General features: G+C 39.5%; 1 protein-coding gene across 2 annotated transcripts in view; it reads left to right on the forward strand.

The window, feature by feature from the left end:
• Window positions 1–25,519, forward strand: part of Mon2 (MON2 homolog, regulator of endosome-to-Golgi trafficking) — a 79,237-nt gene that overhangs the window by 24,285 nt on the left and 29,433 nt on the right. For both annotated transcript variants that reach the window (XM_038314382.2, XM_038314383.2), the window contains exons 6-21: window positions 2,760–2,854; window positions 3,444–3,569; window positions 4,065–4,259; window positions 8,264–8,388; window positions 8,893–9,029; window positions 10,182–10,335; window positions 11,958–12,184; window positions 14,151–14,232; window positions 15,187–15,371; window positions 16,541–16,653; window positions 17,644–17,748; window positions 18,055–18,135; window positions 18,213–18,286; window positions 18,370–18,460; window positions 21,761–21,862; window positions 22,871–22,981. In XM_038314382.2, the coding sequence (XP_038170310.1) occupies window positions 2,760–2,854; window positions 3,444–3,569; window positions 4,065–4,259; window positions 8,264–8,388; window positions 8,893–9,029; window positions 10,182–10,335; window positions 11,958–12,184; window positions 14,151–14,232; window positions 15,187–15,371; window positions 16,541–16,653; window positions 17,644–17,748; window positions 18,055–18,135; window positions 18,213–18,286; window positions 18,370–18,460; window positions 21,761–21,862; window positions 22,871–22,981 (2,003 nt within the window). The remainder of the gene's footprint in view (window positions 1–2,759; window positions 2,855–3,443; window positions 3,570–4,064; window positions 4,260–8,263; window positions 8,389–8,892; window positions 9,030–10,181; window positions 10,336–11,957; window positions 12,185–14,150; window positions 14,233–15,186; window positions 15,372–16,540; window positions 16,654–17,643; window positions 17,749–18,054; window positions 18,136–18,212; window positions 18,287–18,369; window positions 18,461–21,760; window positions 21,863–22,870; window positions 22,982–25,519) is intronic.

Here is a 25,519-nt window from a genome sequence, read left to right on the forward strand (position 1 = left end):
TTTAATACAGGCTCTTGGGAGGCAGAGGCAGGCGGCTCTCTATGAGATCCAGGGTAGTTAGAACTACACACAGAGAGACCCTGTCTCAAAAACCCAAGTAAATAAATAAATAAATCACTATTTTATCACCCTAAGTAGAAACTTCATTTTCTTTTTTTAAAATTTATTTATTTATTATGTATTCAGTATCCTCAATGCTCTGCCTGCAGGCCAGAAGAGGGCACCAGATCTCATTACAGATGGTTGTGAGCCACTATGTGGTTGCTGGGAATTGAACTCAGGACCTTTGGAAGAGCAGGTGGTGCTCTTAACCACTGAGCCATCTCTCCAGCCCCTTCATTTTCTATATTAAATTCTAACATGTATAGCCCCCCTCATTGAAGTTAATAATTTCACATTTTAGCAAAATATTGTATTGTTTGTATTTTTATGCAAACATATTCCATTAATTTTTGTAGTGTTCTGTCTGTATAGTTTGCACTTTAATAGTTGGATTATATTGTGTGACTGTCCTCTAATTCAGTGACAAGCTCCTGTTAGACATTGGATGGTATTCGGTACTTTAGAGTGGCTCTAGTGCCATCCTACCCGTGTTTTCTACTATGAATCACGTCACCAAGGTAATGTTCCAAGTGTAGGCACCCTCATGTGAAGTTTGCTGACACCTGTTGGAAATTACTGGTGTATGTGAGTCTTACATTTTCATTCACTTCTTTGAGATTTAAAGAGATTCTTAAAAATTAGAAACATTCTTTTAGAGAATTGATACCGATACCCGTTGTTTGACATGTTATAGTTTCTGAGAATTGATGGTTTTAACTATAGAGATTGTTTTTTAATAGTGACCTTTATTGGTTGGAAACTATTTTCCACCTCCTCTAGAAAGGATTTAAAGTGGTGCGGTCTTCAACAGCGTGGCTTTTTTGCTCAAGCAAGAAAAAAAAAACTATGTATTTTTTGCATTATGTATTTGTTGTGTGTGCAGGTATGCACACATATATGCAGGCAAGCATGGCATAGCACAAATGTGGAGGTCAGAGTCAGTTCCCTGCTACAGTTCCATCCCAGGGACTGGATGCAGGTCAGCAGGCTTGGCAGCAGGTACCTGCAGAGCATCTCACTGGCCTTGTAAAACTCCGGCTGCTCTTCACTTCACATAGTTTATCTTCTTTCTTAACGCTTGATGCTATGTCCAGTCCACTTAATTGGTGATTGTATGGCATACTGGGAAACTGTGCAGTGCTGGGAAAGGACGGCCGTGGTCACTCCGCCTCCCTGACTTGACTGTTGACGAAAGTCTTTGCATTTAGATCAACCACTGTGCACCGTCGGTTGTCTAGGTGTTTCTGCTGGCATTGGTACATAGTTGTCCCGCATTTCTCTTTGAGAAGTACAAGTAGATTTCCAGTAGTTTGAAATGTTAGGGAATTATTCACAATCATGGTGAGCGTAGGACAGTTTTCTAGTTTAAATGCCGTATATTCATAACTTTGATGTGATTCGTGGAGCAGTATTTTCAGCCATGCTTCTCTAAAGGCTGAAATACCATTTGCTACTTTCTACTTTAATATAACAGAAAAAATACCAAAACCACTTTCAGTTATTTATTAAATCAACACTTATCTTAAAGGCTGCCATAATTTAAAAAGAATGATATCTTTTTAAAAAAAATCTATTGGGGATGGAGAGATGGCTCAGCAGTTAAACCATTGACTGCTCTTCCAGAGGTCCTGAGTTCAATTCCCAAGGGCACCCAAGTGGTGGCTCACAGCCATCTGTAACTGTTGTCCCATGGGATCTGATGCCCTCTTCTGCATCAAACAAAACACCATATACATAAAGAACATTCATAAATAAATTTCATCAGTAAAAATTTTGGAGAAGCATACCACATACCAGCAGCAGTGGTATGTGACTTTAATTCCAGTACTCAGGAGGCAGAGGCAGGTGGATCTCTAAGTTCAATGCTAGCCTGGTCCACAGAACAAGTTCCGGGATAGCCAGGACTACATAGAGAAACCCTGCCTTTAAAAACAACAACAAAAACAAACAAACAAACAAAAAACAAAACAAGAAAACAACACCCCAAACTATTATTGCATGTGTGTGTGTGTGTGTGTTTGTGTGTGCGTGCGCGCACGTGCACATACACAGGTATATACTTTAGCCCACATGTAGAGGTCAGAGGACAGCTTGTGAGAACTAGCTCTTATTTTCTACTGTGTGGATCCTGGCAGCAGACTCAGATCTTCAGGTGTGGCTTCAGCCACCTTTGCCCACAGACTGTGTCATCAGCCCAGAGAATGGTCCCAGTCATAATAGTGTTTAGAAAGTGCTGTGAGCAGGGCAAACCATTGCAGCTGATTCTTGGCTGGTGCAGCCATGACTCGTAGTTACAGTGGCAGGTCAAGCCGCTCATCTTTTGGAAGCTAAGAAAAGGCAGGGGAAATGATTATGTGGTGAACTTTATGTTAGATATTTATTACAGACTGAGAGATCATGTGATAAAGGAACTGACAAATAAGAGACTGAGGAAATCAAATGTGTAAATAAAAATAATAACCTTGTTAAAATGTATGTAAGAAAATGGAGAGTAATTCTTATGATATTTTATATAAAATATCAGTTTTTCACTTTGGAGACGTAGTTATGAAATTATTAGGTTATGGTTATATAAGAAGAACGAATTTTAAACTCAGCATATAGTTTGCTGAAGTTCATTTTGAAGTCCCTCCACCCCTGGCCTGTTTTGATTGCAGACACAGAACCACCAGTGCTGGTCCAGGGAAACAGTAACCGAAGGTCCGTCAGCACCCTGAAGCCTTGCGCTAAAGATGCGTATATGCTTTTCCAGGTACTTCAGTTGACAAACGTAATATTTGTTATTTTAGAATTTATGTCTGATATAATTTCTCATGCAAAAAACTGTTAAATAGAATTAGTATTAAAGTAGTTCTAAAAGACTGAAGAAAGACTTCTGCATCTTCTGTAAATCTGACTATCAGCAAATGCTGTTGCTCACTTTAAGGAAGTGAAATTAAACTCAGAACTAGAAAAACAAGTATATTAAGGATGACTAATCCTACAAAACCATTTCTTTAGTGAGGAAAGTTTATGTAATAAATTTGCTGTTTACATAATGTAATCCGATATACAAAAACCTTACCTGATTTGGCATGACTAAGTCATTTTAAGTACAGCAAGATTAGAAGTTTATTCTTTATTAAATAATATTAATGTTTGCCTATAGTTATCTGCTTATTGTCTATAGTTACATGCTTCTATAGAGATTTACTGAAATCTTTTGAATTTATAATTTGTCAAAATTTGAATTACTGGTGCTTAATTTTTAAGAAAAATAGGTTTGTTTTGCTGTAGTTTCATAAACTATGAGTTATGGAAAGCATATTTTATTGTAACCCATGTTACTGTTTACCTCCTAGGACCTATGTCAGTTGGTTAATGCTGACGCCCCTTACTGGCTCGTAGGCATGACCGAAATGACTCGGACTTTTGGCCTGGAGCTTCTGGAGTCAGTCCTCAATGACTTCCCACAGGTCTTTTTACAAGTAAGCTCATCGATATTGTCTCACAAAATTAGTGTTAGTTTCTCATAGATATTTGTCAAGTCAAGAAATAAACATGTATTTTTTCCATGTTTGAAGATGCAAAAACATAGCCTTCGGCTTCAAACAAAACTACTTTGTGACATTTGTTTGTTCTCTCTTCCAGAGTTTAAGTTACGTTTTTTGGTAGTATTTTTGTTCTTTTTTGACAAGGGTTTTACAAGTGCAGTTGCCTCAGTCTCCTGAGCACCAGGTTAACTGATATTTTCAAACCAGATCACACAGCTGATACTAGTTAAAAGTCTTTGGGAAACAAGCGAAAGAATATGGGAAAGAGATTTGTAAAGAGAAGGAAGGCAGACTTAGTAAGGAGAGGAGGGAAATAAGCAAAGGTGGAGGAGCGTGAGCAGACTGCATGACGTGCGTTCTAAAGTTAGCGTGCTGTGCCTTGGAAGGATGCTGCAGACTAAGTGAATTCTTCTTTTCCTTTGCAAACAGCATCAGGAATTCAGTTTCCTCCTCAAAGAAAGAGTATGCCCTCTTGTGATCAAGCTCTTTTCTCCAAATATAAAATTCAGACAAGGTTCCAGCACCTCATCTTCCCCAGCACCAGTTGAAAAACCGTATTTTCCCATCTGCATGCGTTTGCTGAGAGTGGTGTCTGTTCTGATCAAGCAGTTTTATAGTCTTTTGGTAAGTGTTAGTTTCCAAACATGTTTGTACGTATAACTGCATGCAGTGTGTGTTAGTGTCTTGTCCCTCTCACAACTTAACGCAGGGAAAGCTTACTCTTTGGCTCAGGGTTTCACAGGTTTTGATCCTTAGCCAGCTGATTGTATTACTTGGAGCCTGAGTGAGGCAGAAATGTCAACGATTGTGGGGGATGTCACAAAGGCTGCTTACCTTACAGTAGCCAGGGAGCAGCGACCATGCTTCTGACCTCAGGCCTCCTCCATCTCCCCTGTTTATTCCACCTGGGTTCCCAGCTTTTGTTGGAGATATCACCCACATGCATTAACCTTAGTTAATTCTCTTTGGGACTCTCACACGTGAACCCAAATGTGCACCCCATGAATGCCCTAGGTGTTTATTAATTCAATCAAGTCAGCAGTGGAAATTAAGCATCAGATTGTTTTTAGATAAAACACACACACATACACACACACACACACATATATACATATTAGAATATTATATATGTTAGAATATTATATATATATATATATATACATCTTTAATTGTATATGGCAGTGAAGATGATGCTAGTACAATTTGATTTTGTCTCCATGATTCCTGCCAAGCATTCTAATACCATTGCTATTGTACTATCAGATTAAGTGTTAACTACATTGAAAATAACAAATCATAATAGTATTATGAAAATGTGTCTGACCTCCCACACTCCTACTCATGGTCTCAGGGAACCCCAAGGTGTTCAACAACCATTTTGTCCCCACTATTCACTAGCTCAGCTTTTCAGGTTGCTGAGAGGTGAAGGTGAGCGATTGTCAGTTAATCTCTTCAGGTGCTAGAGGAGTAGAGGAGACTGAGTTAAAATAAAATATATCTTGTACTTTGCTTCCTTTAACTTCTGACCTGAGTAAGTCTTTGCCTTTTGGACCACTAACAGTGTCTGCCCAGATCCATTTTTCTTAAAGGTTCCCTTAAGGAGTTTATAAAAATTAATTTTTAACTTAAAGTGGCTATCATGTCTCTATTCTGACCTTGATTTCCTTTAGGAAGGAAAGAATGGGTTTTTAATTACATATCCAATTTAATCTTTCACCTTTATTTTTTCTTTTTCTTGAGGCAGGGTTTCTCTGTGTTACAACCCTGGTTCTGGAACTCACTATGTAGACCAGGCTGGCCTTAATCAGTTTGCCTTTGCCCTCTAAGTGCTAGGATTAAAGGTGTGTGCCACCATGTCCGGCTCCCTCTCACTAAATTTTTAATTTCACATTTTTTGTGTGTTTTTGGTGTATTCTGTGAGTGTATTTGTTCTCTCTGTGTGTGTGCAGGTCAGAAGTGGACATGTGGTGTCTCCTTCAGTGTCTCTCCACCTTACCTTTTGAAAAGTATCCCAAACTGAACCTGGACCTCACAAATTTGGCTAGGCTGGCTGCCCACCCATCTCTTAGGATCCACTTGTCTCTACCACCCCAGTACTGGGATTACAGATATCATTGAGCCACTGCACCCTGCTCTTTTAATGTAGGTGCAGGTGGTTGAACTTGGGATTTATGACTCCTTCAGAAAGCAGTGTACGGACTGAATCATCTCACTAGCCCCGACGTTTCACTTCAGTGCTAACATTTCTCTAAAGATTTGTCACTGACAAACCCATTAGCACCTAAGCCAGTGGTTGCCATGTGTGTGCTTGCTGCTGTCAAACATTTGTGTTTGAATTTCCACCTGCATAATTTTGACTTTTTCTTTAAGACGGGATCTCCTATACTGCAGACCTGTAGATGATAATTTCCTTGTCCCCCAGCCACTATCAAATAATCACTCAGAGACTCATATTAATTATAAATGCTCTGCCAATAGCTCAATCTTATTACTATCTCTTATAACTTCGTCCGTTTCTATTAATCCATGTATTGCCACATGGTTCATGGCTTTACCTGTCCTCTAGCATCTTTCTCTTGGGTGGCTCACTGGTGTCAGCCTCGACTCCACCCTTCTTTGAATCCTCAGTTTGGTTGTCCTGCCTAGATTTATCGTGTCTTCCTATAGGCCAGTCAGCTTTATAATTAACCAATGAGAATAATACTTATTCACAGTGTACAGAGGATTATCCCACAGCATTTTCCCTTTTCTGTCTAATCAAAAAGGAAGGTTTCAACTTTAACATAGTAAAATTATATACATTAAAACAGTTATCAAATCTTTGCATTTGACAAAGTCAGAGGAAACATTTAATTATCCATCCTATCTTGATGAGTCTAAAGTTTTATATCTAATTTACCCTTTAATCAACTAAGAAAAATTGTAACAGTGACTATCTAGTCTTCAAGTCCATCAGAGACACCAGAGGGATGAAATGTTACCTAATGACAGGGACATCAGGCTCCTGCACAGTCACCCAACGTTTCTATGTATGTGGGGCGTCTAACTTTGACCTACGGGCCTGCTATATTTAACAAACTTTCCTGTGAAGCAGGGAATTCTCAAGGACCATCCTGCTTTGTCTTAGCAAAGTTTGACATTTGTATATCTTGTGTCCTGCTTGTTCAGTTTGGACAGTAACTGTCAGTAATTGAGGCAAGGGCAGTTTCTTTGCACATATGGCTAGCTTTTGCCATAGAGAAAAAACTCCTTATGGAGTTTCTTCAGTGCCCATCTTCTTCTCTGGATACATTGGTGCTGTCAGGAGCAGATGTGTCTCATTGTCATGAAAAGTCTAAGTTATTAAAACATTTTAAATGCCATATTCTGTAGGTCTTTAAAATGTTTGAAGAATACCTATCTATCTGAAATATATCTCTGTATACATAAGATGGCCATAAGTTTGACTATTATAGATGACTATTAATCTGTATTTCTTAGTTATATGTTACATTTTTAAATGAGTTGTATAAACATAATACCTTAAACAAGAGTAGAAATATACATATAACAAGATTAACTTTAAATTTGTATCAATAAACCAAAATCCATACCAGTGGAAAATATTTTGAGATTAACTGTTGTTTTTTTTTCTATTAAAGTAGATTTGATAATCATCTCTTTTTTTTTCTATCATAATCTACTCCCCCTTTTTTTCTCCTTCCATATCTTGGGAAGTTGCTTCTCTTATCCTTACGGTTACATCCTACTTTTAAGTACCTAATAAAGATACTGAGAGGCATTAGAAAACAGCAGTAGCTAAGGCTTGGAACTAAAATACTTTATTAGAGTCACAGTCTCTTTATGTATTTCTGGCTGTCCTAGAATTAGATATGAAGAGATCTAACTGTCTTTCCTGATTGTTGAGGCTAAAATCTTGAAGGCTACTTTATTTCCCCAGTTTCTTGCCTCATTTTGGGGCATCCACAGCTAAAACATGCAGTTACTAGCTGCACTCATGAGGAATCCATTTGATTTAGTAATCTCAAAGTCAGCTTCATTTTACCTTTCGTAGTTCCTGCTGTTTACTTGACAGATAGTCACAGGCGTACTTCATTTACCTGGTTCATTTCGTTTGTCACTCAGTAACTCATGGATGGTATGCTTTATCCACTGTTTATTATAGAGAGAAGTTGTTAATAATACAGTTTGCGTTGGCTAAAGCACTGGGCCCCGTGCTATGTGCCTCACCTGCCTGTGTCTGTGCGTCTGTCAGCTACTGCAGGTTTCTCATTGTTTTTCTGTTTTGTTTTTCTGAGACAGTCTTGCTGTTGTAACCCAGGCCAGCACCATCACACCAAACTGCCTCTTTGCTTTTTAGAAATCCAGTTGTATAACATGTAGAGTGTTACTGAGGTGCAGATCATACATCTGCAAGCAGTTTGTAGGACTAGAGACAAGATGTATCCCATGTTTTCCAAAGCCAAGGGCTGGAGCTCATCATTGCTGCAGAAGTGTGTTTGAGAAGCTGCAGCTGTCTCCAGCTAACTCTTCTTATTCACCATTTTATCCCAGTCAAGGCGATTTGACAACATTATTATCATTTCTTTGTGACTCAACGAAATGTTTAAACTTCCTGTTCTTTTTAGGTAACCGAGTGTGAAATATTTCTGTCACTGCTGGTGAAGTTTCTGGATGCAGATAAGCCACAGTGGCTTCGAGCCGTTGCTGTGGAATCTATACACAGGCTCTGTGTGCAGCCTCACTTGTTAAGGTAAAGTGTTCTGTCAGATGGCTGGCTTGATGACTGCTGAGTTTAGAAGAGCGGGTACCTATTCGTAAGTGTTAGTGATGCTTCTCAAAGAAAATGGTGTTTGTGTGTTTGCCACACCAGGTAGAAGCTTGGGAAAGAGCAGGGAGAGTCAAACACATGGGTAATGATTGCCATCATCTGCTAAGCAAATGCAGCCAGTATTTCTTTCCTTCCTTCCTTCCTTCCTTCCTTCCTTCCTTCCTTCCTTCCTTCCTTCCTCCCTCCCTCCCTCCCTCCCTCCCTCCCTCCTTCCTTTCTTTCTTTTTCTTTTTTGTTGTTGTTGCTTCTTTCTGAGTTGAATCTAAACCCTTATCTCTATTCAAATTAGAGAAAGCACTCAGGTGTGATGGGCGACAGCAAATATAGGATTGTAATAGTAGCAGTCGTTCCATATTCACTATAGAAAATGTGAATATCATGATACAGCCAAACGCCTTTCCCAGAATGTTTAAAATTTTTTCACAGGTCATTTTGTCAGTCGTACGACATGAAGCAGCATTCCACCAAGGTTTTCCGCGACATTGTGAATGCGCTTGGGTCTTTTATCCAGTCTTTGTTTCTCGTCCCACCTACTGGAAACCCTGCTGCAGCCAACCAAGCTGGTAACGTTGCGTTCAGATTTGTCTTCATTCTCTCCCTCCGTTTCCAGTACTCACTGTTAGGAGAGAAGTCTCCTAACAGTCCATACGAACTTGAAACACCTGCGTGTGCTGAGAGGAAAGAGTTTTTAAATATTAAAGAATAATTTGACCATACCATGGCAAACTAATTTATTTTCTTTTTCAGAATAGATTTTCTTCTCTGATATACTTTTATTTCCTTTGATTACATAAGGGTGAAAGTTTAGATGCTATCTTTATTTTTGAAAAAGTCTTTGTTGGATCCTTTTAAAGAGTCTGGACATTTAATCCTTTAGGACATCTTTTTATCTCTTAATAGAAGTTGTCTCGCCTGATTTGACTTTGTTTGGAAATCAGTGTATGGCTTCTCTTTCCCTCTGTGTGTTTTCACTGTTACTTTGAACTACCTGATGAATGGCCTTTTAGCTGTTCATTCTCACTTTCCAGAAGAAGTCTAACATAAAGTACTAAAAATGTGTGTTTTTGTTTGTTCTTATAACTGATGTGCTCATGTCTGTGCAGGCACAGACCGGAGTGTGTGTGTAGGCCAGAGGTCAGCCTTGTCCTTCCCCAGGACTGTCCGTCTTGTATTTGAGACAGTTTTTTTTACTGGGGGTGGGGCTGGCAGGTTAGCAAGCCGCTGGGATCTGCCAATTTCTGCCTCTCCAGTGCTGGGGTTGTAATTGTGCATCACCAAGCCCAGGTGTTTTGTGGGTATTGGGGTGCAAACTCAGGCACTCCTCTGTATATCCATCAGTTTATTCATATTGGAGCTGCTCTGTTGAGTTGCTGGGGTTTGTTCATTTACTATGGTTCAGTATAAACTAACTTACACTATTTTTTTTGAGACATATGTATAAATCTTATATGGTACTGGGGAGCAACTCAGGTCCTCATGCTTATGTTACATACACTTTACCAATAGACCTAACTGCCTAGACTCTAATAATTTTTATGTTTAAAAAATTGTTGTAAAGGAATAGGCTTTCTGGGTAAAAGAGAATTATGAACATCTTCTATAGGTGCTACACTTGTTTTCATAGCATAGTCTTTGAGTCTGAGTAGGTGTTGGAATTTATTGACTTATAACCAACCAATACATTGGTATCTTTGCTTTTCCTCCTTGTCTACTAGGAAACAATAATGCTGGTGGGCCAGTCTCAGCGCCAGCCAGCTCAGGAATGGTGGGGATTGGTGGAGGTGTTACTCTGCTACCAGCATTTGAGTACAGAGGAACTTGGATACCTATCCTGACTATTACAGTTCAAGGCAGCGCGAAAGCCACCTAGTAAGTAGTATCAACATTGTTTTATAATAAATAATACTACTGATGATGATATTTAACTTTAAAATACTTCTGTCTAGATTATATTAATGTTGCTTATACATTTTGGAGCTTACTTTCTTTTGTCTTGTTTTAAGGATTCTAATCAGGACTAAATTTTGTTTTCTTCTGTGTGTAGGCTGTTGATAGCATTATAAGGCAGAAATATGAATTCATTTACCTAAGAATTGATTCGGTTGTTTATGTAGCTTCTTAGTTAACTATATGACTTGATTTTTAGACCTCTTGGACATAGCTCTTCCAGAATTAAATTTTCTTTTGGCAAATTCATTTTTCTTTAAACTAATTTCTCCAATATATGAGATGAAAGTTGTTGAATTTCAGGACTCTGTGTGAGAAAAAGTATTTTCAATGTTTAAGAAGTCAGTGAGGTCCTTTTCTCTTCTGGTTATTTCCAGTCATCATGTTTTATTGCAGCAAAAAGAGCAAACTAGAAGGATGTGTATTTTAGGGCTCTGGTGTCCGCAGGTCTGCGGGAGCTGCTGCTGCTCAGCAACCTCTTCTTTTCCTGCTGCTGACTGCAGAGCACAGTGCTTTAAATTGGCACAGAGTCATTTCACCTCATTATTTGACTGGTTTTTCTTTTGTATTATATCTAACTATTGCATAATCTTAATGAAGGTTTATGCCTATGTCTCTAGGAGTTTTGTAATTTCTTTTATATTTAGATTATTGATTTATTTTGAGCTAGTTTCATATACAAGAGGTAGGATCTAACTTCTCTTTTTCTCTGGGTGTGAATATAATTAGCCCAATGTCATTAATTCTTTCCAGTTGAATTACTCATTCTTTGTGTTGTTAGCTTGAGAAGTAACCATTTGGAGGGATTTAGAACCATAATTCCTCATTTGTCCTAATTTAGAACATAAGATTTATTGTCTTGCCTTCTGAACAATTCCTCCTGTGTAGTAGATTTGAATTTGACACAGATGTCCCCCAGTGTTATTTGCACATTGGCTGTCTCTGAGGTCACTAGTGACCTGGATATCTTAGTTATATTTTCTCTGACGTAAAACCATCTTCCTCTTTGTAAGTTATTTTGTGTTATTATTTTATCTTTTATGACACTTTATCTTAAGTAAGAGTTTGAGAAGCATTATACTGTTTTAATATATTTTATGTTAGTTTTTGTATTGCATATCAAAAATAGTGAAGATATCAACACATCTCAAAAAGAAGTTATGGTAGCAGTCAGGCCTTCATTTTTATAATCATTTTTTATGTTAAAAATACATTTATTGTATGTGTGTGCACACATGTGTGGAGATTAGAGAGACAGCTTGCAGGAATCAGTTTCCTTCTTCATCATGTGGATCAGGGGATCAAACTCAGATCATCAGACTTGGCAGCAAGCACCTTTATCCCCTGAGCCATCTTCAGCCCCTCTATTTAGTTTAAAACACTGAAGGGAATCCTTCTCCGAATCAAAGAAGCTCAGGAATATCCCTTTATTTTTGTCTTCCTGTTAGTAATTTTTAGAGTCTACAACTTAAGGAAATAGCTTTCTATGTTTCCTTTCCTGTGTCTTCTCATTAGTGCCCCCCCCCTTTTTTTTGTGATTTCAGCCTAGAAATGCTGGACAAAGTTGAGCCCCCGACTATCCCAGAAGGCTACGCCATGTCTGTGGCATTCCACTGTCTACTGGATCTTGTCCGTGGAATCACCACTATGATAGAAGGAGAGCTAGGAGAAGTGGAGACCGAGTGTCCTGCTGTCATAGAAGAAGCACACTCTGAGTCATCAGAGCAGCGGGACGTGCAGTCAGTGTCGGACCAGGCAGATAAGGAGACAGGTATGCTATGATTCTCTGCCTGCCTTAGTTACTTCTCAGTAGTTTGAAGCTTAGGGAGGATATCAAGAGATGTTCCTGTGTTAGCATTTGCCCTTACTGCCCAGTAATTAACACTTTATCATGTTGGTATCACTTTCCTCTTTATTTGTATAATACCACTATCTTCTCTTCTGATAAGAAGAGACCGCTTGTTCATTTCTGGCTGCCCAGAACCAAAACAATCACACAGGAACTGTATTAATTATAACACTGCTTGGCCTATTAGCTAATGCATAATTCTATCTCACTCTTATCTCTTAAATTAACACATTTCTATTATTTTATATTTTGCCATGAGGTTTGTGGCCTACCAGCAAGGTTTGGCTGGCAGCTTGCATCTTTCGTCTTTTCCCTCTGGTGGCTCCATGGTGTCTCTGTGACTCCACCTTCTTACCCCCAGCATTAGGTTTAGTCTCCCCCCCCCCCCCCCCCACGCCTAGCCTATCACAGGCCAAGGCAGTTTCTTTATTCATTAACCAATAAAAGCAACACATATACAGAAGGACCTCCCACACCACTGAAGTATTTGAGACTAGGTTCTAGATAGGATGTCCCACTACCCCTTAATATTTGGATATGCATTTCTAGAACTGATTATAGTTCTCCCCATTCTGATGCAGTTACTAGCAGAAATTAAGGTCAATCCAGTATTTCATCTAAGCCCTGATCTGATACAGATTTTTGCCGGTTGTCACAGTGTTTTTTCTTATGGTTCCTTGTTTGTTGAATTTATTGCTATATATGAATATTTTCCTGTGCTGTAGAACACAGTTCTTTAGTTCTGGTTTATATGACCTTGAAATTTTAGAAGGATATATCCCAAATTGGTTTATTCATTTCTAAGATTAGCACAGGGCACTTACTGTGTTTAATTTAGCTACTGATTTATCAGTATGTGTGGAAGCAAAACTATCAGTTTGTACCACTTTTGGAAATGCTCACTTTTGAATAAAGCTGGATTTTTACTGACTCCAAGAATTACATTCAGTTGCTATTGGTTTTGGTGCGGTGCTCAGATAAGGCTTGTGAAGCTGGGTGGTGTTCTTTGACATTTCTGATGCTCTCTTGGTACCCTTGCAGTGTAACACTGCTGAATGTTCTACCCCCATCTCAGGTATTTCTTGTCCAGTCAGGTGTCGGTCAGTTTCAAGGTGCCCTGGGATAGTACCGAGACTGACATGTGGGCAGTAGATGTGCTTCTTGCTTCTTGGCAAAGAGGCACACATACTGCAAGTCTGATTTGAAAATGTCTGCTTCCTTACATAAAGGCATCGCCCCAGCCTCTGTAGTCCTCATTCATTTCTTTTTTGTTTTTTATTGAGACAAGGTTTCTCTGTAGCTTTGGAGCCTGTTCTGGAACTAGCTCTTGGAGACCAGGCTGGCCTCGAACTCCCAGAGATCCGCCTGCCACTGCCTCCCGAGTGCTGGGATTAAAGGCGTGCACCACCACCGCCCGGCTCCTGATTCATTTCTACATGATCAGTTTTAACTTTATATATTTCTAAATCCCATCTCCAACAAGGAGGTACCCAGTGCCATTTTATTCCTGGGTTTACTTGCTGGATGCTCAGCAGATCTAACAGTGTTCTAGCTGAGCAGATATTCTAGACAGTAGTCTGTACTAATTTCCAGCTGATAACACAGAGGACAGTTTGGTCTGTTGAAGGCTTAGGGATGAGGAAATGGCATTATGTATTTTTTAAAAGGTATTAAGTGAGGTATTGAAGTATCTTGTAATGCGTATTTTTAAACAACTTTAAGAGTTTTTTATTATGAAACTATCACAGCTTCTGTATTTTCATTATTTGGGTATTTTAAATATTGTTTGGTGTCTAATAACGAAGCTGTTACTAGACTGCTGAATTTTATAGATTGACAGTTCACTGTGGCAGGTGTAACATGACTGAGTGTTGTATGTCTTTTGAAGTCAGTAGAGCCGTCTGGGAAGAGATGGTGAGCGCCTGCTGGTGCGGTCTTCTCGCTGCGCTCTCGCTCCTGCTCGATGCCAGGTATTAAGTCTTTGTGAGTTTTATGGCAAATCATTGCAGTTAAAACCAACACTAAATTTAATTTCATTTGCCCAGAGAATTTATTTCCGATCTGTAGTTTTCTGTATGATTATAGCTTTGTTGCACATTTTTCATTTCATGTGCAGTGTTATAATTCATGTGCACACTGCCATGGTGGAGTCAGGATGATTAACATTGCCATCACCTCAGCATTTCTTTAAGAATGTCACTCTTGGGGGCTGGAGAGATGGCTCAGTGGTTAAGAGCACTGGCTGTTCTTCCCGAGGTCCTGAGTTCAATTCCCAGCAACCACATGGTGGCTCACAACCATCTGTAATGAGATCTGGCACCCTCTTCTAGCGTGCAGGCAAACATAGAGGCAGAATGTTGTATACATAATAAATAAATAAATCTTTAAAAAAAAAAATGTCACTCTTTGTCACTCCCTCGTGGAGCCCATGTTTGCTCTGAACTCCCACTGGAATTGTCACAATGCTTTCATCAAAAATACATTTTCAAATTACAGAACACTTGTATCATGCCAAGCCTTGCCACTATTGCAAAGATGAAAATTTGCTTGATGCTCTCTCAGAATGAACTGGTTTTAAGATATTTGATGCAGGGGTGGTGCTTCATGCCTGTGGTCCCAGCATTTAGGAGACTGAGGAAGCTGAATTGCACTGAGTTTGAGGCCGTCCTGGACTACAGACCCTGTCTCCAAACAAATAAATGAAATGCTTAATATTTTTAGTTAAATCTTTAAGTTCTCTATCTTTTTTCCAACTAAATATGCTTTACAGTGTTTTAGATATTAGGCTAATTGGGTAAAGTTCCATCCTAAGTATACTGGTTTTAGCTTTTCTAAAACCTCACTGACTATGTAAGCCCACATCATGTTTTAAAGTGTAACTTAAAATAAATTAATCGGATAAACAAAATGCCTTATCTTTTCAGCACAGATGAGGCTGCCACTGAGAATATTTTAAAAGCTGAACTGACTATGGCTGCTCTGTGTGGAAGACTGGGCCTTGTCACGTCAAGGGATGCCTTTATCACCGCCATCTGCAAAGGGTCCTTGCCTCCACATTATGCTCTGACCGTACTGAATGCCACCACTGCAGCTACACTTTCCAATAAATGTAAGAATTCAACTGAACAGCCTTCTCTCCGTCCAGCGGGATGACACGGCGCAGAGAAAGGATGAAGGACTTCCGAGTTCAGGACTCATTGATTGTCTTACTTACGTTCTGTCCACCTCTTTAAAATAGTTTGTTAGTTAGTTTGTTTGTTTTCTTCAAGACAGGGTTTCTCTGTGTAACTGTCCTGGAACTCACTCTGTGGGCCAGGCTGGCCTTGACCTCAGAGATCTACCCGCCTGCCTCTGCCTCCCAAGTGCTGGGATTAAAGGGGTGCACCACCACCATCTGGCTAAAACAGTTCTTTTTGTTTGTTTGCTTGTTGTTTCTTCTTCTTTTTTTTTTTTAAGATGTATTTATTTATTATGTATACTGTGTTCTTGCCTGCTGCCAGAAGAGGGCACCAGATCTCATTATAGATGGTTGTGAGCCACCATGTGGTGGCTGGGATTTGAACTCAGAACCTCTGGAAGAGCAGCAAGAGCTCTTCATCTCTGAGCCATCTCTCTAGCCCCTAAAGCAGTTCTTTCATCTCTTTAAAAGGAAAGAGAGAAGATGGGACTTAGGGTTATTGGACCCAGTGTGGCCACATAGACTAGTCTCCTCTTTCTGCTCTTCATTGGAAACGGGGTAGAGAAAGGAAGAATATAGTGAGAGCAGTTTTAGTAATAATCATGCAGATAAAGTAATGTAATTCTGGCATCCCTTTGTAAACTATAATGCATCGCTGAAATGATGATTGCTGTTTTTCTACTTGGCTTAGTGGTTCTTACACTAACCTTCAAATCTTATTTTCTTGGCTAATACTTTGAAAACACTGGGTTTATTACATTTAATCTGATATTCAGATTTCACACTCAAAATTTATTTGGCTCTAACTAGAAAAGTACAAATAGGTACATGTTTAAAATATTTAATGTGTCCTAATTCTGTTTTGCTTATAAATGAGCTACCAAATTTCATCATCTTAACAATTTATATAGAAAATTACTTTATATTTGCTTCTTTTTTGTACCTTGGGAGTTTTCAGATGTTTGCATGCATTTGAATAAATAGTACTGCTGTATAATTGTTACTGTTGAACTTTATTCAAATTAATATTTTACAATATAATGTTACCTTAAAAGAAGAAAAAGCATTATCTTGCATTAAGTCTTTCTCTTTTGTTCTAGCATATTCTATCCAGGGCCACAGTGTCATGATGATAAGTCCATCCAGTGAATCCCACCAACAAGTTGTGGCAGTGGGCCAGCCTCTGGCAGTCCAGCCTCAAGGAACAGTAATGGTAATGCAATTATGGTGTTGGGGGTTAATTTGGTCACCGATGAACAATCAGTGAGGCCTATTCTACTCTTTCTTTCCAAATATTATTACTTAGTTTCTTTTACCTGAAGGATATTTCAGAACAAACTCGTTAACTATTTTTTTGTCATTCCCATAACCAACATAGTAATGCAACTTCTTTTGTGCATGTTTATGTTTAAGTGGTGTGTATTCACATGTATATACAAATGTTGGCACACGTGTGTAGGCCAGTGAGTCTGTACATGTGTTTGTGTGTAGAAGCAAACACCATCACCATTTGTTCTCTTCCTCTGCTGCCCCAGATCACCTTCTGATGCGGGGTTCATGACTCTCTTGTGTGTGTGAGAAGCTCTCCTGTCATCTGCCGCCCCATATCACCTTCTGATGCGGGGTTCATGACTCTCTTGTGTGTGTGAGAAGTTCTCCTGTCATCTGCTGCTCCATATCACCTTCTGATGCGGGGTTCATGACTCTCTTGTGTGTGTGAGAAGCTCTCCTGTCATCTGCCGCCCCAGCTCCATATCACCTTCTGATGCGGGGTTCATGACTCTCTTGTATGAGAAGCTCTCCTGTCATCTGCCGCCCCAGATCACCTTCTGATGCGGGGTTCATAACTCTCTTGTGTGTGTGAGAAGCTCTCCTGTTAGTCGAGGTAGGCCTGTCTCCACCTCCCAATGGCTGGAGTTACAGGCAAGTCACCATGCCCTCCCAACATGTATGTGGGCTATGGGGATATGAACTCCAACCCTCACACTTACATGATAAGCATTTTACTCAACCATCTCCCCAGCTCTGATAACACAACTTTTAATTAGGCAAATTTGTGTTTTATGGAACTATCCAAACTTATTTTCTTCATATTCTTGGTTTTTATTTAAGACAATCTTTGAATGCATTCATGCTGATTTGTAAGCTTTTAATTTTTAAGACTCTATAGCAGTTGCTGCAAATCTGTCTTTTTTCAATATAGCTGACTTCCAAAAACATCCAGTGTATGAGGACGCTGCTTAACTTGGCTCACTGTCATGGTGCTGTTCTTGGAACATCTTGGCAACTTGTTTTGGCAACTCTTCAGGTATGTTGTAGCATCAGAGTCTAGGTTTATGATTGCTAACAAATAAACAATGCCTGTTGGTCCTCTAGATACACCTAATAGTATGAAAAAGGAGAAGATGAGAAATAAAACAAAAGGCTTATGTTTTAGGAAGTAATGGACTACTTATAATGCCCTAAATCCTACTGCTTCTGCATGCTATAATTATTTTATATGAATGATGCTAATTATTTTCATTTTAATTATTAGAAACTGCTAATTTTAATTTTTATTGCTAGCTATTTTATTAGAATTTTTATAATTCTATAAACTTGTTTTAATTGTCAGCATCTTGTGTGGATTCTGGGACTAAAGCCTAGTGGTGGTGGTGCCTTGAAGCCTGGAAGAGCTGCAGAAGGACCCAGTACAGTAAGTGACAGCTCTTCCTATCCGGTGGGCACTTCTTCAGAAGTCACACTGTACATTTGACTTCATCCTTCCTCTAGGTTCTAACAACAGCAGTGATGACAGATTTGCCAGTGATTTCCAACATACTTTCAAGACTGTTTGAGAGCTCACAGTAAGTCTGTGTTTTAAATTGACAGCCACATTGTTCCTAGCTATATATTTGAGATGAAATTGTCTTTTTCATTTTTATTTTAGGTATCTTGATGACGTATCTTTGCATCATTTAATAAATGCACTTTGTTCCTTATCTCTAGAAGCAATGGATATGGCCTATGGAAACAATAAGGTGTGGTAGTTTACATTTCTCTTTAGTTACACAGTGTATGAATGACCTAAGTGTTTGACTGGTGGAACTGGTGTTTTGTAGCAGTGGCCTGTTGGCATTTGCCGTTTGTAGAAGGAGGAATAAAGAGGGCATGATGTAGCTTGTGATTGGTCTACGTGTGTAGTAGAATTTAAAATCATGTCCCTTTTTTCTTATGTGCTGAATAGTCTTAGTATTTTACAAATAATGCAACACAGTTTTTATAGCTAGCTTTCATAAAATACCTTGATAGTATTTGTTGTATTTGATATTTATGATTTGGGTAATGTAAGATTGCAGTTAGGAAAAGTGTGTGGCAGATTTCGGTGGCTGTGCTGTGCTGTGCTGTGCTGCCTTCATAGGAATGGAAAATAATCAGAGGTTCATTGTTTCCTTCTGATGAGAGTGATTCTCCTCACCTTGCAATTAATTGTTTTCATTGTCCATTAATTAAGTAGAATAGGACTTCTTTCTCTTCTGTCAAGTAAGTGTAGGACAATACTTCTGATATTAGCATTCAAGAACATTTCTTTGTATACTCAAAATATTTTCTCTAACATTTGTAAAGCACAGAAAAATTTGACATAGTCATATTTTAGAAATTGCTTTTTTAGATGAACTGTTCATTCAGTAGTAAAGCGCTTGCCCTCACTGTGAGAGGCCTAGGGTTTGATTTCATCACAACAAAAATAAACACCAAAAATGTGAATAAGAAAATAAGAAATAAGTTACTAGCTGAGAGACTGATTCACAGTGCTGGTCTAATGGACATGTGGCACTACAAACACAAACCCAACAACAGAATCAAGTCCTGTATAGATTTTAAGAACCATATGTATATGTTCATTTGTTCAGGTGCCCTTGGAGTTGGAAGGTCTTAGATCCCCTGGAATTACAGGGTGAGCCACCAGTGTGGGTTCTAGGACCGAAATTCCACTATTCTGCAGGAGCAGCCAGCACCCCTAATCAATGAGCCACCTCTCCAGCCCTCTCTGTACATTTAAAAAATATGGATAGTTTGATCATTTCCAAATAGATGAAGACTATTCAGCTTTTTAATAATAACTGTACAGCCTCAAACTGTGTTGTCTTCAAAGTTCTCAATCATCTTTCTGTTCTCTGTGGCTTGTCATCTTGGTTTATGTGACTTTTCTCTTCCTGGAGCTAAATAGAGTTGGTAGAGTGCTTCCCTAGTGTGCATGAGACCCTGAGCTGGATCCTTAGCATTATATAAAACAGATATTGGCCATGCACACCTAAATCCTGCACTTGGGAGAAGATATAGGCAGCAAGATCAGAAGTTCAAGGTTATAGTCAGATAAATCTTTATAATGTCAAGGTCAGCTCGGACTATATGAGATGCCACAAAACAAGGCAACAATAGTTTTTATTAGGGATGAAAGAGTTAGCTCAGAGGTTAAGAGCGTTGGCTGCTCTTCCAGAGGACCCAGCTTTGCTTCCTGGCACCCACATGGCAGCTTACAGCCATCATTAACTCCAGTATCGGGATCAAAATTCTCCTTTGTAGTCTTCTAGGGCACTGTAGTCACCTGATAAACAGACATATGTGCAGGCCAAGTACCCATACACATACAAAACTAAAAATAGAAAACAGAAAAAGTTCTTACTAGAGTATGGTTTTATGTATCATATATCTAGTTAATTGCATGAACACTCAGGTGTTTGGAATAATGTATTCTTTGTTCCAAATCCAGGCAAGAATAACATTAGTTACAATAGTAAACTAATCATTTTATTGATTATCTTGAAAAATCTTACATCTTAAAATTAAATCTCAATACAAAACTATAATATTTTAATAGAGTACCAAATGAAATACAAGCAGTTTTACAGTGCTTTGTGAATTGTATCTATTTGATAAACACAGCATGCTTGTTTTCATGTTTGACATTTGACTGTGTGGTCTAAAGCAGATGTTTCTCATTTAAAAGTGAATTGATGACTATGGCATGAAAAGAACAGTGTGTAAGAGAGACTGTAGAAATGTCCTCCATGGCAAGAGGTTCTTGTTGTGCTAACTGTTTTCTCTGGTCTTTCTTCCCAGTGCATTTGTTTGAGTTCTTCAAGAAAACTCAAATCTTTTTGTTTTTTTTGAGACAGGGTTTCTGTGTAGCCTTGTTTGTCCAGGAACTTGCTCTGTAGACCAGGCTGGCCTCGAACTCATAGACCCACCGGCCTCTGCCTCCTGAGTGCTGAAATCAGAGGTGTGCACCACCACTGCCCGGTGAGATCCCTCAGATCTTAAGAATGCTTACTATTCAGGGATCCGTTTAGTGAAGTGCATCTGTTTAACTGGCGATACAGACTCATTTTTAAAGGGCCAGTTTCTTACATATGTAGTATATAGATGACCTTTTTTTTTCTCTTTTTAGATTAAACTCTTGTTCGTTATGTCTCTTTTTCTGTTTGAAGCACAAATCTAAACCTGAACTCTTTTTCTAAGTTTATATTCCTGCATGGTTAATTTATTGCAGTATTAGAAAAAACCCATTAAAATGCTTGAGTGGAATATAAAACTTATGGAGCTTTTAAAAAACTTTAAATTAATTAAAACTTATTTTGTAAAAATATTCAGGCATGAATCCAGGACAAGTATATGTTCTTTTAAATGCTGCAAATGATTGTGTGTATACCCCGTTTGCTGAAGGGAGTCATCACTTGTGGAGATATACTTTTACCATGTACTTTCTGACAAGATCTCGTCTATGTACTATTATCTCCATTTTACACATTAAAAATTTCAGTAGATATTGTAATTTACATAAGCTATGTAGCTATTCAGTGGCCTAATCAAGATGAGATATCAGGCATTTAAAACTTTGTAGACATCAGTCTTAACCTTCTGCCATATTTCTCCGTAAACATGAATTTTTTACCACACCCTTTAGGTACGTATGATTAGCTGGTGCCACAGTTGTCTTAGAACCCCAGGGTAGCTTAGTTTATGGCTTACACTATTAAACATTTTCATGTTGCGAATGTTTTCAATACTCTACAATGTTAGTATAGAATTTTTAAAATTGGATTTGTAGGTCTCTAAGATCTGTAATTTATTCACACTTCGTGCCAGTATAATTGAGGGTAACTTTAGGAGCTGTTCTGGGATAGCAGAAAGACTTGTCATATGATAATAAGTTTTGTTACATTTACTAACTTTACATATACAGACTAATCATCATTTAGACATAGTGATGTTATTTTATTCAGTCAGATCTCAGAAATCTCTTTACCATATCAACATGTAATATGCTTCCTTCTTAGGAACCATCTCTTTTTGCTGTTGCCAAACTATTAGAAACTGGTCTAGTTAATATGCACAGAATAGAAATCTTATGGAGACCTCTCACTGGCCATCTACTGGAGGTGAGCTCTCTTCCTTAACTACTACTTATTTTTCCTGAGAAAGGCGTGTACACGGATCATATGATCAACATAATGACAGACAAACTTTTCCCTCTCCTTCCTTGCCCCTTATATCTTAAGGACTATGGTTGTGTAGTAATTGAGCCTGGGGAAGGGTTTATCCAATAAAATGGGTAAACCTGTGGCGTATGAAATAGCATGACGTCAGCCCTCTGTCGGGAATGGTGTCCTGTAACCACAGTCTCTTGAGTCATCTCAGTCAGGTGTATCTGCGGTGTTGAACTGTCAGGGGTGGGAGCGATCTCCAGGTGTGCCTTGCCCACAGGTTTGCTGTGGAGGAGGTTGCGTGAGAGAGCTGCCACTAAGTCATACATCGTGGCAGAATTCTAACTAGACACATCTCTTCTTCAGCTGGCAGTGCCTTGAAAAGAAGCTGGCATTTAACTCCAGCTGCTTCTGTTAACACATACGTTTGTGTGTAGTTTTGGGACCATAGTGATTGAATGTCATTTTAGAAACCTGAGAAAGATAACTATTCTTCCTAAAATTTTACCCATTTTTACTGGGATTGAATTTATCAATAAAGGATATGTGCAGATTTCTCTGTGATTAAACCACCCTCTCAGGTGAGTCTGGGCTCAAGATAGTGTGCCATAAACTGGATTATCAGTTCAAAGGTTGAAGCCCTGGGTTCAGTCCCTAGCACCCAGGATAAGCTTGCTTCTGCTTCCTCCGGTGACGTGGTCCTCCAGCCATGGAGTCCTTCCTTTCCTGTGACTTAAGTCTCATCTTTTGTCTTCTGTCTTTTTCTCTGTTGCCTCCCATGGCCTTTATTCAGAAGGTAAGCGTACAGAAATTTTTGCATACAGTTTTTCTTTTACTCTTTTAAGTTGTAAAAAAGAAATACCAGAAGCTGTAATATGGCATTGTTTTTTCTGTTCTCAGATTGATGTGTATTTTTTACCTTATGTATACAGTGAAATGTGTATTGACCATGTGTTTCTTCAGGTGTGCCAGCACCCAAACTCTCGAATGAGAGAGTGGGGAGCAGAAGCCCTGACGTCCCTCATTAAAGCAGGGCTGACATTTAACCACGAGCCACCGTTGACACAGAACCAGGTAACCATCACTCACAGACGTAGTTTCCTCTCATGATATTCTAGAATAATTTTTTTTTTTTTTTTTTTTTTTTTTTTTTTAGTTTTTCGAGACAGGGTAGCTTTGGAGCTAGTTTTTGTAGACCAGGCTGGCCTCAAACTCACAGAAATCCACCTGCCTCTGCCTCCCGAGTTCTGGGATTAAAGGCGTGCGCCACCGCTGCCCAGCCCTAGGATAAATTTTCTTTTGTGAGACAGAGTCACCCATAGGGTGACCTTGAATTCTTGGGCCTTCTGTCCTTACAGCACAAGAGCTGGGATTTTAAGGTGTGTGTCACCAACCTAATATCTAAAACAGAATTCTTAAACAATATTCTATCTTACTTGTAGGCTGTGGGCTGCTTATTAGTGTAACAGTTTTAGGATTCGTTCATAAAGTCATTTCAGTGATGCTGACTGAAGTTAGCAGCTGCCCTCGAGTGGTTCTCTAGCCCGCAGATCGCCCGCTCCTCTCGCTGCTCTCCCAGGGACAGGGTGGGTGTGTGTGTGTGGTGGATATGTACTGCGTGTGGTGTATGTGTACTGCGTGTGGTGTATATGTACTGCGTGTGGTGTATATGTACTGCGTGTGGTGGATATGTACTGCGTGTGGTGTATATGCACTGCGTGTGGTGTATATGTACTGCGTGTGGTGTATATGTACTGTGTGTGGTGGATATGTACTGCGTGTGGTGTATATGTACTGCGTGTGGTGTATATGTACTGCGTGTGGTGGATATGTACTGCGTGTGGTGTATATGCACTGCGTGTGGGTCCCGTGTGTCAGTTGTGGAGGCCAGCGGTGGAATGTGTCCTCTCACGCTGCCCACTTCACTTTGAGACAGTCTCAGTGAGTCTGGAGCTCTCGGTGCTGCGCTGCCCTCCAGCCCCAGTGTGCTGTGCCCGCCTTTCTCTGTGGTGCTGGGGATCTGAACACAGGTCCCCATGGCCACACGGCAAGGCTTTTACCCGCTGAGCAGCTCTCCAGCTCCAGTAAACCAGATTCTATTTTTAAATCATTTATCACTTTTTATGTTCAGAATTCCCTTTTGTACTTAATTTCTCTCTTTACCTTTCACATATATTTTAAAGTTTTTTTTTAATTCACTGAAGATTCACTGTTTCAAGACTGAGTAAAACAAGCGTCTAACAGCCATTATGGTTCCCTTTGCCATCTTGTATCTTGTGAATGTGTTACACAGCGATTCACATGCCATTGTTGAATATAGCTGCTAGAATAGGATGCTTGGTACCACAGAGAGACCTCTGCTCTTTTGGAGCTGCCAGCTACAGTGATTCCTTTTTTCTCTGCTTCAGCTTGAAGGGTTTGTTTTGTTTGTTTCTTCTTTTACTGATGCCACAGCTGTGTCCATCACGCTGGCTGTCGGTGCTCCAGCCCACAGCTGTGTCCATCACGCTGGCTGTCGGTGCTCCAGCCCACAGCTGTGTCCATCACGCTGGCTGTCGGTGCTCCAGCCCACAACTGTGTCCATCACGCTGGCTGTCGGTGCTCCCCCACTCAGCTGTGTCCATCACGCTGGCTGTTGGTGCTCCCCCACTCAGCTGTGTCCATCACGCTGGCTGTCGGTGCTCCAGCCCACAGCTGTGTCCATCACGCTGGCTGTCAGTGCTCCCCCACTCAGCTGCATCCACAGCTGTGTCCATCACGCTGGCTGTCAGTGCTCCCCCACTCAGCTGTGTCCATCACGCTGGCTGTCGGTGCTCCCCCACTCAGCTGCATCCACTGCTCTTGATGTTCGAGGACAGGCTCCTGCTATAGAGTCCTGGCTGGTTTCAAACTTTCAGTCCTGCTGTCTTTCTCTCCTGAGTATTGAAATTGTGCACATATGCTGTCATGCCTGGCTCTGATTTGAGGCTTTAAAAAACTATGTAAACTGATGGCTGACAAAGTGGCTTAGTGGGCAAAGGTGATTGCCATCAACTCTGACTCCCTGGGTTTAATTCCCAGGGCCTCCATGGTGCAAGGAGTGAGCTGACTTCTACAAGTTGTCCTCTGGCCTCCACATATATGATGTGGCACACATTCATACATACTAAATAAATAGTAATAAAAATATTTTAGAATCATTTTCTGTTCACTTTATTATCCTCAGTGTCTGCTCAATATCCAGTGCACAGTGAAAACTTAATATTTGTGTAGTAAGTTAACCACATAAAATCAAAATTGGAGAGAAGAAAATTTACAATGAAGCACTTCTTAGATGCTGAAAGGGTGAAGTGCTTTCCCAACAAAGCTACTAAAGCTGTGATTTTAGACTAGTGTACTTTCTATTGTATCATCCTTGAGAATCTTATATCTAAATACCTGCAATACATTAATAAAATAAATGAAAGATAATACTAGATATTGGGAATTAGTTTTTTTTCTTCAAATATAGCTAAAGATATATTTCTTTAATGAGCTCTATCTTTAGTGGATCTAAGAACTTGGTAACTCCACTTTTACACTGAAATTTAGCATACTGTAGATTGGTTTGTTTTCCCCCTTTACTTAAAAGTA

This window comes from Arvicola amphibius, chromosome 17 (genome assembly GCF_903992535.2).
Source record: "Arvicola amphibius chromosome 17, mArvAmp1.2, whole genome shotgun sequence".
In the NCBI taxonomy this organism is placed as follows: Eukaryota; Metazoa; Chordata; class Mammalia; order Rodentia; family Cricetidae; genus Arvicola; species Arvicola amphibius.